A 19,868-nucleotide genomic window follows, 5' to 3' on the forward strand; every position below is an offset into this window, starting at 1 on the left:
TTACTCATTTGCTGGCTCCAGGAATTCCTGCCATTAAGGGCCCTAGAGATGAAACTTTGCCTCAAATATTGATTGAAAGGAAGAGAGAGAAATTTAAGCTCTTTCTGCAATGCTCTTTCTTTAGACATCTCAGTAAAGCTATGTAACAAATGCAGCAAAAATCAATTTGTTATTTTTATGTCTGCTATATATGTTGGGTTTTATTTCAAAGTATTTCAAAAATAAGGTTCACTTTATACCTGGAATAATGGGAAGAGCCTAATCATTTTGAATATTCAAACATTTATTTATTTTCTTCAGTGTTTGCTTGGAAGAACTCTTTTCCATCTACCTAATTACTTGGGGAAATTTCAAGCTTTTAGTTTTTATACCCCATCTGATACTTCAGGGTTGTTTCCTCATCTTCTAAATAAGGAGGATTCTTGTCTCTGGATGTCCATTTATTAGGAAGTACTTCAGGAGCTAATGCTGTAGTGTTTGTTGGGGGAGTTTTGGTAATTGTTTCTACAGGAACTGGTCAACAGGGGGCCGTAGTGGTGCAAATTGCAGTCTCCTCCCCTCACCTTCCTGACCTCTGGAATATTCTTCTGAACAGTAGCATTTCTACAGAATATAGTGGTTTATCCTACAGGAATAAATGAACCAGTCTGTACTTCTGTTCATTTACAGGGAAGATTTTTTTGTTGTTGTTGTTATTTACATTTTAAAACTGTCAAAAGAAAACATGAGATAATTGCCATAATATGCTAAATACTAATACATAAAATAGCTAGAAGAAAATGACAGCCAAATATCATAATCCAGCCTAATATTTGCAGAGCTTGGATTTAGGATCATAGGAGATGTTGTCCACAGCAAATGAGGATAACTCAACTCTATATAAAGAAGAGATTGTGCTACCTGAGTTTTTTCTTATGACAAATTAAGCAATGTGAACTGGAAAGACTGCATAAAGTATATAGCTAGTGGGTTTTTAATAATCCCTGTTTAAATAGGTCTTTTCTTCCTAGCATGGGTAAATCCTTCATATTCAAATTCCATGACATTTTACAGATTATGTGGGGAAGTTTGAAAAGTGTCACTCAAAAGATAGATGGTGATAATAAAAACCTTTGAAAAGTACAATTTTATTTGCACAGAACAGAGTAACTTTAGACATTGAAAAGGAAAGGGAAATGCAAAGTTTGTTTTCCTTTCATTTGCTACAGCAAATTAGATGCTTTTATGCTTTTTATGTTGGAAATTCCATGTTAACAACTACAGATTAGCAAGGATGTCAGAATTTTTTTTCTTATCTGAGCTCCTGAATAAAATCAACATTGCCAGAGGCTCACATCCAGGGTATGGTCTAAATTTACATGAAATATCACATTACAAATGTCTGAAGGTACATGTCATGGATAATTCAGTTCATATGGGCAGCCTTTTAGGCTCTAAGGAATATGCAATCAAGTCTTTTCCCCAAAGGAATTTGGAGTTTCTGTGAAAAATATGCTTTAAGTTTTAAAGGAACTCCTGTATGGATGGTATATAATTTGTAGGTTTGGGTAAGAGCAAAAAGCACTAGTCTGTGTTTTCAGAATCTTTCTTGCACTGTAACTTTTATTATATTTTTTTCCTAGTAACACCTACTGCACTAAATTAAAATTTAGCTTAATTTGAAGGCTTTATTTTTTGTATTTCTTATATAAACCATAATCACACATCCAAGCAATTGAAAAAAAATTCTAAATAATCGATAATAAACATATAATGATTTTCACTTTTCCTAAGATAGGCTTTTTTATTTGGAATTAGTCTATTTTTACATAAAATGGATGAAGATGTGTTATGTTTGACAATATCTGTGCTTGATTAGCTGGTCTTTGTTCCCTCAGCCCAGTTGAGTATGTCACAGCTGTGTTGCTGTTGGAGTGGCAGATTTCTTCAATAAGCCATGCAGTATTAGAAAAATGCAACAATTTTTGCAGTGTAGTTCATTCCTACATCAAATTTAGATTTCAATTACTTTTTTTCATATTATTTTTTTTTCCCTAACCAAAACACTACAATAGTTTCTAATTACTTCCAGATCTTTTGCAGATTCTTCTCTTTGGGGAGACAGCTTCTGAAGAAATTGAGTAGTTGTGTCCCAAAGGAGTTTTATCTCATGCCACTTGTATTTTTCTGTATCTCATCTATTTACAAGGGAAATTAATTTTCTTAAAAAGAAAATACTGTTTTATTATTTAAGTCATCTTGTTATTCAGTCTGTTTAAAAATATAATTACTATAAGGATAAATGTCTCATTATCCTAAGTGGCAGAAAAAATTTGGAACATTATCAAGAAATTGGTCCCACTCCAAGGAGAGGTGTAAAAACCAATGAACAAATTAAAAAATATCACAAAAGATGTGCCTGGCTGGTGTAAATTCAAAGGGAATCCTCAGAGAGGAAATTTGATAGTTTTTTTATCTCTGAGAATAAAGACCCATCAACCAGGCACTGCAGGGATTTTGGTAGACACCAGCACATCTAGATGTACATTCTGCTTCAAAGTATAGAATAGCTCTTCAGAAACTGGCAATTGCTCAACCCAGAAATCAAGGAAAAAAAAAAAAAAAAAAAAGGAAAAAAAAAGGAAAAAAAAATCTTTTTCTGGTCCCACTGACCAGAAAAAGCCTTGAAATGTGCAATTCATATAGTAGAAGCACAGTGTACAATTCTTGATACTAAACATACTGTATTCAAGGCTTTCTGTAAGACTTTAAGGGGGAATTGTCCAGCTCTACTGTGCAGAAACCTTTTACTTTTCATTATAGATTTTCCTTTTTTGAAATATTTCTTGTCTGTTTGCTCCTGTTGCCAATATTAAATTCAACTTTAATTATACTTCTTGATCTCTCTCCAGAGGTATTCCTAGAGTTCTCATAGTGTATAATTTTTTCTTAAATAAGTGATAGCCCTTTCAGAGTAACTGTGATAGTAGAACAGTTACAGAAGTGTTTGCTATTTGTCTTTTTGACACCAATTGCAATAGGAAAGGCTGAAGATAAGTTAAATAATAACTGCTTCCCTTAAATCTAAGGAGACAAAAACCCCTGCAACTTAATCTACTTAGGAAATTATTTGATATAACTTCAATGATGAAATTAAGGTTGGTTATGCAAATTCCTATGAAGATATAATTTTTTAATCTCTCTTTTCCTTTTCATGAAAAAAGTTGGGTGTTTTACCTTTGTTTGTGTTTTCTTAATTGTTCTGTTTCATTATCCACTGTCTCTGTTTTCATACTAGTGCAAATAGGAGACAATTCTGCATATAATATCACTGCAAAAGTCTGAATTAAAATTTGATTTTATAGGGGGGAATGATGCATAGACATACACGTGCAAACATACAGAAACTTGTTGTTTCAATAATCCTTTTTTCCAGCATATCTTTAAAACATTTATGCTGACAAAGTTCTGTATCTGCTACACTACTTCCATCCTACAGCTTCTTCACTGCTAACACCACTTTCATACCAGTGCTGATATTTACAAGACTAACTCATATGTGAAAACGGCTCAGACATTTGTACCCTGGTTTAGTGACTCTTTAGCTAAGAGCTTTGCTCAAAAGCCACCAGAGCTACTCAAAGAAAAGGATTCAGGATTGAAAAATTAGGAGCACAGAGGAGAAAAGAGAAAACACAGCTCATGTTTTCATGGCAGCAAGCTGTAAATTCAGATATCTGCATCTAATGGAATCACACTCTTAGGCTACAGTTTTAGTGGTCAGTTTAGGCTTCTCTCTGGCCAAGATCACACTTGCAGATGTATCATATCTTCTCCATGCCTAGCTCCGTATTACTGCTGATCCCTTTCATCAAGATACGTAGTGGTAGAAACAGCCACATCAAACCAAAAATGAACCCTGAGTAAAAAAGTTATTTTTAACTGATTATGCTTCTAAGGTAGCCATGAAACCAATAGCTTATAGCAGGTTGCAGATCAGTGACTGGGGCTCTAGGAAAGACAGTCTGTGAGACTCAAGAAACAAGAAAGGGATTTTGGCATTTGATGGAAGAAGTTAATATAAATGAAAAAAAACACACAGATTTTCATATGCTGGACAAGGCACTAGAAATGTGTATGAAATTTTCATCAATGTTGCTCCAAAATGAGGCTTTGTATCTTCACATTTTACCACAGGCTCAAATTTAAGTTCAATAATCAAAATCTTTGTAGGTGAAGCAAGTACTTTCTATAATATTCTCATCCTATTTATACTACATAAAGGTCCATCAAGAGGGAAGGAATATTTCTTCTGTGTCCTTATGCAGTACAAATATGGTACGGCTTAAACACATACTTAGTTTCTAATGTTGATTTTGGGCTCTTCTTAATCCACCACACAGCCTATCCACAAATGGATTGTTATACACACTTAGTGTAATTTCCTAAATGAACTCTAGTACAAGCTACAGGAGAAACCAAAAAATTTTCTCTTTATCTGTTTGTTGTTTTTTTTGTTTTTTTTTTTCCTCTAGAATTAAGTGGTTTTCTGGGGAGAGGGTTTTTTGCATTTTTTTTTTCCCCACCCCCTCAGCATTTTTCACCTGCTTTAAGGAATTCTGGTATATGATGTAGAAAACTATTTTCCAAAAGATAATAGTTTTTTATTACCTTTTTTTTTAATATATGCTAAAGGGGTATCAGAGGATTTTCTTGCACTGTCCATGTGTAGAATGTCTTCCAGCTCAATCTGTCTTCATCTCTTGATCATCTGTTTCTGATAATCTAACTTTCAAATGGAAACCATTAGTATATTCTTTCCTACTTGTTGAGCGATTTTACTTTCTTCATCATTCTGTGAGGTGTCCTTACAGATTTCCATACATTTGGAAAACTAATTCTGTCTTTTGTTTTTGTAATAAGCAAGATGTTTTCTTTTTTATCTTATACCAGAATTATCAAGGGACTTCTGGCCCTTTCTCTTGCCTGTCCTTGTCAGAGTACTTTTGTCAAAAAATATTAACAAATATGCACCAGTGAGATACTGATCTGAACAACTTCTGGATTCATGGCAAGACAGGCACAATCAGTAAAGTGTAAGAATCAGCCTTTGTATTTAATGTGTCAAGGTGTCTTCTCCTGACTTCTCTATAAAGCTGCATACACAATTGAGAAGGATCTGAGACCTGGAGGAAATACCTAGAAAGTCAGAGTTGGTATTTCTTGAAGGGCTGAGAAAGGATACAAAGCTCATTATTAGGGCCCATCATTAATAATAAATATACCGTAGCTTTCAGGGGATTCACTATAATGGAAACAATATGAGGAGTACTTTTCTCTACATACAAAGATTTATTTATTTATTTATTCATTCATTCATTTATTTTGGGAAGACTTCAAATTAGTTATTTGTCTCTAACATCAAAGAGTGGTTGAGTAAAAAGTGGACAGGCATTTAGGATAAATTGCCATACATAGCATACATGTTGTTAATAATAATTTTAGCGTCTCTTAATTGAAAAAAAAAAATTCCAGTCAGGAGGTGAGCTCTAGAAGTCATGGAGCTATGTGTATCTTGTTGCACATATATTCTGCCTGTATTAGAAAATATGCAGAATTTCTACAAGATTATGAAGGTTAATTTTCTAAATAAATTTGGGCATTTCCCTAGTGTTGTTTGAATTATATAAATGTTTTTGCAATTGTAAGGTTGTTTTTTTTTTTTTTCTTTTTTCTTCCACAATACCTATGAAATGTTCCTCTGGGAATGTTTGACTTCATTTTCAAGATAAATTGGGCAATTACCACAGGTGATCAGAAGGGCAATGGGTCTGTGTGTTTCCAAGAACGCGAAAAATTAACGTATTATTTAAAGTCAAGAGAATAGAGGAAAAATGAGGCTGTAGTCTTGTAAACTGCAATCTAAAACTTTCTATTACCTTTGTTTTATTAAATTCATATTCACGCAAATAGTGTTATGAAAGTTTCACATTCTTTTCCTTTCTGGGATTTGGCCAGAGGCCAGGGGTATTCCAATACTTGCAGATTTTCCTTGCAGGAGGATGTCGTCAGTCATTCTGCAACTTGCTTATTGTGGGAAATAGTCACTTTTAAAATGTATGACCAATTACAAAAGCCTAAAATTGATCCCAAATTTATTGAAATAGTAGACCAAGAGTACATTTTTTTAATCCTCTATCAGCAGTATATATGTGAGTATGAGAAGCATACAGGCAGCATTACTGTAATTCTTAGATCTGATTCTCATTCCAAACAATAATGCGAGGTTTTCAGACTCCAATATCTTTAGGTAAATTCTTCTAGGACTGGAAGAGAAAATTATATGATCTTAAAAGCAGTATAATCATCTCAAAAATTTTATGAAACTGTGTCATGAAATCAGTTTTCCTGTTTTTACCTGCTTTTACCTGCTTTTAAAGGACACTGTTTTCTGCCATAAAAAAAAACCCACAAAACATTTCTTACATGGGGTAACATTTCTTTTGAATATTTCCTCCTAAATGAAGTAAAGCAAGTTATTGGTGATTTTTGTATTGGAAGTTATTGGTGATTTTAGGAGGTAACTCCGCAACATGGAGTTGAAACTCGAGCTAAATTACATGCATGTTGTGAATTGCAAACACATTTTTATAGTTTCCATTTCAATCTCCAGATGAAAGCTAGCACCTGTTCTACTCCATATAAGATTTTTCACTAAATATATTCAAGGGTCTAGAAAGAAGAAAGTTGGTATAATAGATTTTCGTCTGTCTCAATAAGTTTTAATTACAATGCAGTGATCAAAGAATTGAGGTGTTGACTGAGTTATCAACATCTTAGACTAGAAAATTCACTAAATGTTCAGTACAACAAAAAAAATTAACCTTAATTAATTTAAGACATGGAGAAGAAATAAGTCCAGTGAAGGTACAATTGATTGACACAGTAGGACCTGTAGTTCAAGGAGAATTCTAGGATTATTACTATGCCAGGTATCTCTCCATTTCAGTAACTGCACTCCTTTGAGAAACTTGAAATTTTGAACACAAATTTAGACTTCCTTGCATAAAATGGAAAGGGTGAGAGAATTCTGATAATCACAATTCCTTTTTTTAATAACTATACTACATTATCACAAGATTTTTTTAAGATATGCTCTAGACATCATGAATAAAAATTTTAAAATTGTAAGCAAAATATTATTTGGAAAGAAATATAAACTAAAATAGGTTCTTAACATACCAAGTCTAATTTTTCCTTTTTGACCCCTCCACTACTTTTTTCCAGTGCAAATTTTCCATTATCAATTTAAGATGCCTGGACTGTTTTTTCCTTTTTTCTTTCTTTCTTTTTTTGTATGTGTACTGGAGACTGGAGAATTTTAAAGAAATAGAACTTGGAAAATATACTCAAAAGTAAAAATTGTAATGATATCAGAGAGTAAATAAGTTTACATCATGTTTTATAAGAAAACAACTGAATTTCAAGCAGTACTTGTACTGTGTTGTTAATCTCCTGTTCTCTGCATGAAGAGACTTTGTAACACATTTCAGTTTGAACCTTATTTCAAGGAGATGGTACTGATGCATTCTTTATGCATTGACACTTTTCAAGCAATGGCAGAATAGATTAGGAGGAGAAGTTAAGGAATGTGGCAATTTCCATTATCCTAATAATTTAGTACAGTTTTATGAATAGAATTTAATAGAATTTTGCATAATATTAATTATTTACAACAAAGCCATACCAGAAGTAATTGAACTGAATGTCTAAGGACGTTCTTATGTTTAGTGATTATGCATGAAGACAATTTTTTTCATTTCTTTATCAATAAAGTTAAAAACTAAATTTTTGTTCTATTTTTAGTACAAAGAAGTGGTGTCATCATTCTTGAACACTGTCAGTGTTAGGTAGCCTCTGAGTCTTCTACACCCCACCTTGTCGAGTCATCCTCACTGCCCTACCAAGCAGGATCCCCAAGGGAAGAAAGAGCCACGCATTCTTGTATGGAAGTAGTTGTCTCGTACATGATTTTGTCAAAGGCTTTTGTTACTTCAGCACGTAGTCACCACCATCATTTTTGAGGCATGGAAAAGGCTTCAAGTTCTTGCTCAAAGGCTCAGAAGATTCATGGTATGAGCTACACCAAAACCACATGAGATGTAGTCTAGTCATTCAAGCACTTAGCTGCTAATAACCACATGACTATGCTGTGATTCCATTTGACTGTAGCATAAATCTTCCGACTATGGTCCCTGCATCCATTTCATTTGGTGTTTGTTTTTCAGCTTCTTGCATTTTGGGGTTGAGAAAGATTCCTTTGGAATCCAAGAGAATATCAACAAACTTGCTCCACATCTTAATCCAGTTCTTAAAGTACATGCGATGACATGAATGGCCGTTGCAAAGGCAACTCTAGTGCTGACACTGAAAAATTATATTTTCAATCTATTCTTTGCATCTTTTAAAAACAAAATGGAAAAAGAAGGAAACCAGGTGCTTCTTCACATATATAGGTCACCTCTTGGATCATTAATCTGTTTGTTAAATTATGCCTTAAAGTGATATAAAATTGTGGCAGTAATGATTATTCTCTTATTTGTGGATTAATGGAGGGTTGAGAGTCTTTAATAAACCTTGTAGTAGCTACTTTGTAGTGAAACAATGCATGAACCATGAATCCTAGTTTCTTTCTAGGTTCTGCATTGTTATGTTTTTCACTAGTTTTCTGTAGATAGTTGAGCAAGTTTCAAACATTTTTACCATGAATAATTACTTCAGATAAATTGTTGAGATTTTCCACCTATGGAGATATAAGAAGTTATTTGTTTGCTTCCATATAGATATCTTCTTAGTGGCTTTTTAGGCAATTTAAGATATCTCACATAAAATCCAGTTAGCCATTTTGGATGTCCTGCAGAATCTGAGACGCTTGCACTGAGCAGGAAGATCTCACAAAATACTTGCAAGAATCTCTTGGGCTTTTTCAGACACAGGTAGACCCTCTGTTTCTTTTTAAAAATTTAATTAGCATCTTTCCTTTGAAAACCTGTCTTAGGAAGCCTTTATTCCTTTCTCCTCTCTCTTTTCAACTTCTTTCCTGACTGCAAAGTCATAGCAGCTGTGGTACACGAAAACATCTCAAAAGAAAATGCTGATAGTGGTTTTTATAGTGTACAGTAAAAGGCTCTGATAAAAAAAAAAAAAAGCTACACTTTGAATACTATCTCCAACACAGACTTTTGTTTCCTAAAATGTCTCAATGTGCCTGTGTTTAGGTAATAGACTTCTTTCACTCTTAGTTTCTCAGAGTGATTTTCTACTCTACACAGATGATTTAACTGCTCCCAAAAGTGATATCATTAGCTTCATCATGAGCTTGGATTTTAAAAATAACAAAATCAACAGCACTGAAGAAAGGACCTGTTACAATGGTTTTCTAACTCATAAGCTAGAGGCTTGGGTGCTGATATTCTGTCTTCCCTAACCAGGAGTTACCTGCTCAGCCACAGGTCAAGAGAATGTTCAATTTTTGCGTATTTTAGTAGCTTGCCTTTTATAAACCAATCATGAGTATTAGATTGTTGTTGTTGGATTTTTTCTAAGATGCATGACTTGGTCAAATCTGTAAATTTGCATAATCAGTATAAAGCACTTTGCTGATCAGTGACTAGTGTTCTTTGAGAAATTTTCCTTATCTATGCAAAGCCATCTTTTTTTCACCCACATTAGGGAAAAAGAATTGTGAATTTTGGCCTGATTTTTTACTCCTGGAAAAAAAAAAGTAAATTAATTTATTAAAGGAATAGTTCTGTAACTGTAGCTCTCTACCCATTGACAGCACGTAGTCTTAGTCTAGGAAATCTCTCTGTAATCCAGCTAACATACTTATTTTGTTTTTCATTAAAATGCAGAGGAAAATTTTGTTGCTTTTAAAGAAAAATTTTAAGGAATTATTGCAAAAGAAAGTAATCTTTACTTGCTAGAAAGAGAGATCAACCCTTTTTCATCTCAAGTATCAGAATTCTTGATGTGATAGAAGCAGTAGTTTTGATGACAAAAGCTATTTGTGATGCATTGTGAAATTTCTCTTTAACTTAGCAGTATATGAAGTAAAATCCTGTTAAATTTAATATCACTTAGGTGGTTTAGATTAGTTTGAAATTTCATCTTGGAAATCCATGGTAACAGTAAAACAATTTTAAAAAATTAGTTTGTTATCATAGTTTGTTTTCACTTATAATCAGAAAGAAGCAAAAATTGAACTCTATGAGGATGGATTTTACATAGATTGTTGCCTGTCCTTTATAATAAAATGTGCAAGGTATAGCAGTAAAGCAACATGAAGAAGGTACTTTGCTGCACTAATGTTCATTGGGTGACTGCATGAACTGCAGAAACAAGATGCGTTATTCTCTAGAAAAGGGGAAACTAAAGCTGGCTTGAGTGAAAAAGAAGACATGACCACCTGAAATTTATTTGAAAATCTGAATGAATTACAGTTTTTAAATGATCAGATAATTCTTTTGATGCAGGGGGAGTGTTGGGGGGAATTAAGAAGTTCTGCCTGTATTCAATCACCTTAGGAAGTCACTAGGGTCAGCTTCAAAAATGTGGTTTAAAATCCTTGGGTTTTGATCACGTTATGTTTTATCTTCTTAGGAATGGCAAAATTCCATTCAGAAGAATGCAGGACTTGCATTTATTGAGCTCATCAATGAAGGAAGGTAATGAATTTTAAAGCTTTTGAAAATGTAGTCATTTTGCATTTATTCCATTGGGTGATAATACTTCCTCACCATCTGTTCCAGAAGGATTGTATAAAGGCCATGTTAATTAAGAGTTTTATTGTATAGATACTTTATATAGTAAATATTTAATTTTTAAGTGTGTAAATTTTGAAAATTTTGTTTATTGACAGAAGGAAATAGAATTCCCTTGAACCGTATATAAGTTTAGGGTTATTTGAGAATTGAACCACCATTCTCCAGAGTAGCAAGGTTGTTTTACCCAGACAGTCCAGGGACTGTAAATCTGTAAAACCATCTGCTGCTCCATCTGTTTTAGGAGCATAGCATTCATTTTACAGACATACTTCTCTATACTATAATTTCATTATTACTTTATCTAGAATTTCAGCCGATTTGAGTTCTGTAAACCACACATGACATTATGTTTATATGATCTGCCTTGATTTTGAAATTTTTTATGAAAATTTTTTATCAATCAATGCTCTTCTTTGCAATAATTTTAATTCTATGTGTTCTACTCTGTGCATTGTTTCTCAGTACTTCTTGCCAGCAAGCTGGGAAGCAAAGGGATACTCTTTGGCCCTTCTGGTAGGAGAGAACCCAAGACAAACAAAACCTCTTTTGCAGTGTGTCTGATTTGTATTGGTCAATACATTAAATCCATTTGAATCTACACATTTTGTTATGTGCAGCTAAAAAAAAAAAAAAAAAAGAAAAAAAAAAGCAATACACCTGTTGAAGAGATATTGTCATTTTATGTGTGATTTCTTTTTTTCACCAATGATATCTCATTACCAAAGTGAAGTATCAAATCTTCTCTTTATGGTAGGATATTTTTTGTCTAGCTGATATTTCAGTAGTTAAATCACACATTTATTTGAAATTAAATTTAGAAAATGTCAGAGTATAAAAATACAGGAGTATGCATATCAAAAATAAAAGGAGCGTGTTATTACCCAGTATTTGGGTGGTGCAAATTCTCCTAGATTCCCTGTGCACACTGAAGTTATAGTGCTATAAAGCAGTAGGAAACGTAAGTACCTCCATTGGAAATTCTTCTTGCTATGAAGTGCAAATATGAGTTTTTACACCATAATAGGGCTCACCTGAGTGGGTCATGTACTGTACATTGTACAAGAAATATTACCTGGCAACAGGTTAAATAATTATAGTAATCTTATGTTCTTAGATAATAACATGCAATACCATTTGGACCTTTTTTAATTTTCTCAGCCAGGATATTGAGATCAGATATTATTGCATGCTCACTATTGATAAAATGAACATTCTGAGAAAACCCTATATCTGCATATTTTTAGCAGTCAGGTTTTAAGATGCCAGTGGACCTTCTAATACCTTCTAACAATGATTTTTCAAAAATAAGTATCATTTAAGAACCACTCCTTAAATCCAGTCATAGGAATGTCTAATCAAACTGCCCTTGGACAGTTCCTCCCTATACTTTTCTCAGAGAGGAGTTTTAGAGTAACTGTGTGTGTGTGTTGCTGGAATGCTCTTCTTTGCAATCAGCCTGTTTGTTTTTAATTTCCCCTTTTGGGGACAAAGATAACAATCCTTTAACTGAAAATTGTTATAAATATTTATTCTGCTTAATAGCTAAACTTGTGAATGCAATTCATCAATCATAGCTAGAGAATGCAATTGTGCAGTTGTCAACAATTAACAGGACATAAACAGTTGATGAATGTGCAGCTGAATTAAAGTGCTCCCTAGGATAACCTGAAATTATAAACTGGATCATTTAAAGGAATCTAACAAAGGATCTTTATAATTAAAACAAAGCAGGGTTAATGGGATGTAAAATTGCATATAATCGCTGTGCAATAATGATTGAATTTTAAATTATTAAAAGCAAAACGAAGACTAAGAATATTTTGAAGGACTTTCTGGGTAAGATTTTGAGACCTGGGAAATAAATCAAAAGTTTTGAGAAAGATTTTTCTTTTGAATGTGGATGAAAATATTTAGATGTAATGTGAAAGTCCACAGTTTTAATATGTTCAGCTAGACGTCTATATTTTAAGATATGGATGCTCAAAGGTGATTTCTGAGTACCTAACTCTTGTTATTTCTTCTTGAAATTATTTAAGTGCCTTTTGGATCTTTGAATGTATTAGAAATGCTCTTAAACAAAATATTTCAGTACAGGTGTAGTTTAAATAATTACAAATATATTCCTGTTACTTTAACAAACTACATTTTCATTTTAAATTGGTTGATTTATGGTTTCTGAGGTTTTTCAGTATAGATACTGCTTTTTTAGGAAGATCTGGATAACACATATTTTTGGAATTCAATACAGAAACACTGGTACAGTTTTCTAAAAATAGAACTGTTGTAACAGCTTTTAGTGTAACAAGAAATCTGACTACAGATTTTAATTAATTCTTTCAAGGTATGTAATACACCTGAAACATTTAGTGATATCCTGGTTATGATCTTGAACTTTATGCTTCTATGTAATCAGTCTCCTGCTATGAATGTGTGATGTTGAGGGTATCACACATGTCAAGAGCTTCACTAACAGCAGCTTAATTAGGATTTCAGATTTACATTGGGGTGTACACATAAGCAGGCTTCATAATTTTAGAGCTGGATGCATCTGCAATGTTGGCTGTGAAAGGAGACATGAAAAGACTTCTTTAGGAATGACATGTGAGGGAGACAATGGCCCACATTTAAGTGGAGTAGTGATGGATGAGGTCAAAAGAAAATGGCTGCTCACTGACAAAAACAAGGGATAAGAGCACCCACCTCAAATACATATGTATACAAATGCATATGTCTTGGGCAACTAGGAGTAGAAATTACTCCACGTGAAATCACAAAACTATGACATCATTGGGAGGAATGAATAAGATTTGGTGGGACAGCCTGCACTGCATGACAGAAGTGCTGCACAGACAGTTTCCTTGGAAAGGTAGCCAGAGAAAGCAAGGAGGGAGTGTTGCCTTCTCTGTGAAGAAGCAGTTCAGATTTTTGAAGTTCTTTAGTGGCATGGAAGATAGTCTGGTTGATAGCATGTAGGACAGAATGAGAGGAGAGTCCAGAGGAGAGTCACAGTGATGTTACAGACCACTCATTTAGAGTGAGGGAAAGGAAGACACATTCTCTAAACACCTTGAAGTATTTGGATTACAAATCCTAGTTGCCCATGAGGGCCTTTAACCTTCCTGACAACCTCTGGAAGTGCAACAAGGTGGGATGCATCTAGGGAAGACAATTACTGAAGACTGCTGGGGATGACTTCTCGATACATGATGAGACAGCTAAGACTGACACACAGCAGGATCTGCAATTTACCAGTAGGCAAGAATTGTTTTTGAACGTGATTAATTAATGGCACCTTTATCTGTACTTGCCATGAAACAGTGGTGTTCAAGGCCCTGAGGAAAGTGAGGATTGAGAGTAGCAGAATGAGTGCAAATTTTAGTCTATTCAGGAAATGGGTCAGTCGGATCCCATGGGAGGTAAATGTGTTCCTTCAAGGTAGTTCTAAAAGGTGTCAGACTTTTAAGTACGGAATTATCCAAGTGCAGGATCATGAAAAAAAAAACGTATATGTAGCAAGAGAGTGGTTCAGCCAAAAAAAGAAATTATTATAGAACTCTGATGCAAAAAGAGTACACAGGAGGTGGGGCTGTAAGCTGGCTAGAAAGGAGGAATTTAGAAGTGTAAGCACATGAGGAATATTGTCAGGAAGGCCAGCAGTCAGCTGGAAATGAAACTTGGAAGAGATATCGAGGATAACAAGAGCTTCATTAGTAGGCTGACCAAGGGAAATGTCTTGTTGTTGAATGGGGTGGATGATCTAGTCACAGATATGACTGAGATGCTCAATGCCTTATTTGCCTCCATCTTCATTAAATTTTATCAAGGCTCTGTCTTTAGTGAAAGGGTTCAAGGAGGACATCTACCAATGGTGGATAAGGTTGAGTCAAGAATTCCTTGAGGCAACTTGTCCCATACAAGCCCATGATACCTGATGGGGTACATCTGATGGTTGTGAAAGTCTTTGTGAGGCTGATCACTGGTCCAAGAAGTCAAGGAAATTGGGACAGGTTACAGGTGCCTGGAGAAAGGCATATGTTACACCCATCTCTAAAACAGTCCTCAAAAGCCAGGGAAAAGCTTGTCATTTTTTCTTCTGGCCCTTGGAAGACCATGTAGCAAGTCCCTTTGAAACACATTCTGGCTGCTTGAAAGATAAGTTAACTGAGAACAATCAACATGGATTTACAAAAGCTAAACCATCCATGGCCAACCTGTTTGCTTTCTATGATAAAAAAGCTAAAACAGCCAGATTTGTGGTCACAGGAGTAACAATGAACATCATTTATCTTGACACTGGAAAGGTCTCACAATATTCATGTACCACTTAGAACTCTACATTCTGAAGTGATGGACAACTAAATAGATAAAAGACTTACTATTTAAACAGAGTCCAAAGTTTGTGGTTAAGTGGTTGTACCTTACCTTAATGTTTTTGACAAGCAGGATATCTCAGGGATGTATTTTATAGGTCATGATCTGTTCATCTTTCAGAGCTGAATTACTATCCTCATCATCCATTTCCTTCCCCCATTATGCTTTCTCAACAGTCACCTCTTTAAAGAGATGATCTTGTTCCTTTCATTTAAATATTTACCTTTACTTTTTACATTTCTTCATTTTAAATAGAAGTAGTCTAATTCTAATATAACTTTAAGGCAACATGAGCCTATATTTAATTTCAGATTTAAAATGGTAAACGTGCTCCTGTAGTTCCATCTCTGTACCTAAGTGTGCTTTCTGCCTTTAGCCATGAAAATATATATTTTAGCATATCCATCTACATGGACTTCTGAGCATACTTAAAATTCACAAGAAGCCATTTTCTTTTAAACCTTGCTTTGTCAAAATATTTTGAAAAAAATAACAGGATGTTTAAATAGTCTGGAATTCAGTGTTTCTTTAAATTTTGATGAATTCCTGATTCAGTCCTGGAAGGAGGCTCATAAAGACTTATATTCTTTCCTTGTTACGTCAACTTGGATTGTGGGGTAACTACATTAAATTTTCTTTTGGACATCCTCTGTTGCCGTTTGGAAATTCTGATATGTTTGGTTTGTGGTAAATTAGTTCACAGCCATTATTCACTGTCTGCAATGCTTAAATGTTCAGGCATGTGTTAAAAGGCATATCTATAGTGCCACTTGCCATATTTGATTTATGATATACATCTGCAGTTGGGTCTCTTAATAGCTATCAAAGAACTGATTTAGTAGTAGGGTCCAAAATGGATGCTGCTCCTTGTTTCTCTTTTGTCCATGATCTTGATTACAGGACAGAATGGGGACCTGACCTGAATCATCCAAGAAGGCAAGATATTGAGTCATCAGACCATATAGAGTTCAGGGCTACCACATGCAAAGGATTCTGGACTGATGTGCAAAATCCAATATATTCAAATACAGACAGAAATTAACACTGGGGAAGCAGTAACACATATAAACCATAAATAAGAGCAAAAGTGTTTGATTATTCTGCCTTTGACAGATATAACCAAATTCTGCTGCTTTACTGTCATCTTCACCAAGTGTAACTTTTGATTGGAGGAATCCTTTATTAACTGTGGCTGTTTTATGGAAATTTACCCTACATACCATCTTCCTTTAGTAGAGGATCCCTGTCATAGATACTTCTGTAAAAGAGGGCACTGAATGTCTGTATTTCTACTCCAGCTAAAGTGTGAGTTTGTGTCCCTTGTTTAGATGTGCTTGTTCATAATCTCATATTCCTTACTATAGCTGTCCTTGTCCTAGCTCCAGACAAGTAGTTTGTGTTAGACAAAGTGTACATTGTTATGGTAACCATCTGTCTACTTGTGGGGTCAGTACACCTAGAGTTCTTAGATTTATTAGGGGTTTTGAGGTATTCTTTCTCCTTCTAGCATTTCCTGATCATATCTGAAAGTGGAGGCTGAGATAAAGGCCTAATCCTGAGATAAAGGCCATCTCAGTGGTAACTGCTGGTCATGCATGTTTACTGGGTAGTCACTATTACAAAGAGACAGGTTCCTCTTGATTTAGAAAATTCTTCTGCAAAATAGCAAGTCTTTATGGGAGTGGAACAGATTCTTTGTAGTCATCTCTGAGTTTTATTGAATCTGTTACAGATGCTGAGACATTTCTGAAACAATTATAGTTAACCTCCATGAAATTTGTCTTCTCAGTATGCTTATGTTGTAATTGAATAGCCAGTGTTTGCATGCTATAATTTCAAACTTTTCTCTAGGGTATTCTTCATCATTGCTGTCTTGCAAGAAATGAGACCTCTGTGTTAGACATTACTTTGCAAAGTTTATAGGAATTTACTTTCAAAGATTCATAGAAGTACTGCATCTTGTGGAACTTCAAATTCTTCAAGTTAGACTAGGTTATGAACTATCTTACTACAGATACCAAGTGCAATGATAGGTTTCGTTTCTTATGAATGCTATTAAAAGTAATAATTGTCAAAACAACTGTTTGATGAAAACATGGCACATTTCCAGGCTGTGTTTTTTTTGTTTGTTGTTTTTTTTTTTTGTTGTTTTTTTTTTTGGGGGGGGGGGGTTGGGGTTTTTTGGGGTTTTGTTTGTTTGTTTTTGTTTTGTTTTTGTTTGTTTGTTTGTTTTTTGTTTTTTCCTTTAATAGAGCTATGGGCATATGATGAAAGTAAGTCAGAGAAACATCTGTTTCCCTGGACGTGTGAGTTGGCAGAACTTCAAAAATGAGTAGAGGAAGCAAGACCTTAGCTAAATTATAACAAATGTTCATTTGGTAATCTTTTTTGAAAATTGCTGTTTGGGAATGATCTGGGATTTTTAGTTTGTTTAAAATAAAGGAAAGACTGGGTAACGTAAGCTCAATCCTTTTGTCTAGCAGCATAAAAACTACGAGCGCTTTCTCTCTGTGTGAGATTATTGCTAGGAACAATAATATCCTGCTATTTGCAGGATAGCAAAGCCAGGTTAGGATAGCTAGTGAGACAAGAATTTTCATCCTTCAATTCTAATAGGTCTACAAATAACCCCTCAATCCACAGTTAGATGTGTTGCAAGCATTTTATATTTTTTACGGGTTTCTAATACAGTTTGTGTGTAGTGTTATCACCATCTCTCTTTCCAAAACTCTAAAAAAGTTCTTCCAGGACTGGCTATTTATCTGACTGACTTCATGAAATGTGGTACTCCCCAATCCAGCCTTTTTAAACTCCATTATCTGTAAAACAGGGGCTTCTGATTGGTTACACATACTTGTTCACAATTTCTTTTAACCTGTAAGCATTCTGGAATTCTAAAGTAACTTTGCTGAGGGCAGAATTCTGGAAAGCTAGATACATGGATTTAAAATAACTTCTTACCTACTCCCAAACAATATTTACAAATAACTCATATTTATGAAACTTGCTCTCGGTCCTGAAACTTGCTCTCAGTCTGGTCCTGCTCAAAAGTCTGAGATTTTTCCATTTTTAGGTTAAGGACACCCCACCATTTATTCCTACAGATACTTAAGCCTTGTCAGTCTTATTATGAAGTACCAGCTTATTTCATTTAGAGTTTTTCTCCCATATCTTGAGCTGAAAACTCCACAGTTGTCTGAACAGAAAGCTCATTTCCCTGTAGAAGGATTTGAGGCACAAGTGATTTCAGACTGCTTTGTTGATGGATTCCCTACTGAAATTCTTTTGATTCTATCTAAAACCAAGACAAACCTGTTTCCTAGTAAAGGAACTTTAACTGTGGTTTATAAATTTGGGGGCATTAATATAAATCAAGCTTGTCTGGGTGAAGAGAAATGCTAAGTTAGGTCGTGTTTAATCCCCTCCTTGTGCAGTAAGGATTGCCACACAAAGAGGAGATAAGGTTTTTTGCTGGTCAGCAGTTCTCAGTTGAGATCAGCTCATCTGGCAAGCACAATTGTCTTCAATTCTGGTAGGAGTTTCAATGGTGCAGCTGAAGAAATGGTCACTCAGGGTAAAGCCAAACATTTTTCAAGGTCAATTTTTTACTTTTTTTACTCAAGGCTTTTTTTTTTTTTTTTGGTAAATCATGAATTGCTGGAAATGAGAATAAAAAGTAGAGCAAGCCTGTGGTGAAACTTCTCATAAAACTCCTTAGCCCTTTGGAAGTACTACTTATGTAGAAATTTATAAATAGGACCAGAAGGCCTGATTCCTCACTGTCTCAACATTAATGTAGCTACTAGGTCTGTTGAGTGTGGTGCTTACTAAGACAGGATGAGATTTACAAGTGTGAATGAGAAATGTGGGTATAACTCAGTCACCATGATAAGGAGATCTCACTAAAGGACACAGGTTTTTCTAAAGGAGAGTAAAAATTGGAAAGGTCTCAAATTTTAGATCACCCCTTTGTATAGCAATTATACATGCATTCTTGTGCCTCAAAAGTGCTTCTCAGTGGGATTGGTCACTCAAGTACAGGATGATGGTCAGTGGAAGATACAGATAACAGACTTTTCCCCAAAAATAGAATGCTGTAAAAAACTGTGGATGGGAAACCTGGCTGATGTAACCTGACAGAAATATCAATCAGGATATACTGGGTGGGTTTCAACCTGCATTAATATAAATGTTATACAGTGTAATGTACTATATAAATATTTTATAATGTAACAGTACATAGTGTTCATATTCATGAAAATATATGCTAGAAAATATGTGCATCTTTTGGAAATGGCTGAGGAGGTAAAAGACCAATCTGTCACTGAAATTTTTTTGTGCAAAATCACAGAATAGGGAAAAACAATTCTAGAATTTCATCAGAAAGGGTATTTCCATTGAAGTAATGCAGCATTATTGTTACTATGTAAATTGTTACTATGTAACTAGAATTTGTCTAGAATACTGCTGACAGTTTTGGATATGCACTTGCAGAAAAGGTAAAATCATATTATGATATTAGTAAAACTCTTCTTACCTACTGTTTTACCATTCAAGAGAAATCAGAGATCTGGTTTACTTAGGAATAGGAATACATAGACTACCAGAAGATCATCAGAAGGAAGGATTATGTAAACCTAAGGGCAAGTTTTGTGTAAAATGAGACAGTAAAGACTGCTGAAGAATACATTT

The 19,868-nt window shown here is 34.5% G+C and overlaps 1 protein-coding gene across 2 annotated transcripts in view; it reads left to right on the forward strand.

Annotated features, from left to right (window-relative positions):
- The window catches only part of NBEA (neurobeachin), a 457,382-nt gene that overhangs the window by 211,913 nt on the left and 225,601 nt on the right, over positions 1–19,868 (forward strand). For both annotated transcript variants that reach the window (XM_054003372.1, XM_054003379.1), the window contains exon 36: positions 10,642–10,706. In XM_054003372.1, the coding sequence (XP_053859347.1) occupies positions 10,642–10,706 (65 nt within the window). The remainder of the gene's footprint in view (positions 1–10,641; positions 10,707–19,868) is intronic.

The sequence above is a fragment of the Vidua macroura genome, chromosome 2 (genome assembly GCF_024509145.1).
Source record: "Vidua macroura isolate BioBank_ID:100142 chromosome 2, ASM2450914v1, whole genome shotgun sequence".
Lineage (NCBI taxonomy): Eukaryota > Metazoa > Chordata > Aves > Passeriformes > Viduidae > Vidua > Vidua macroura.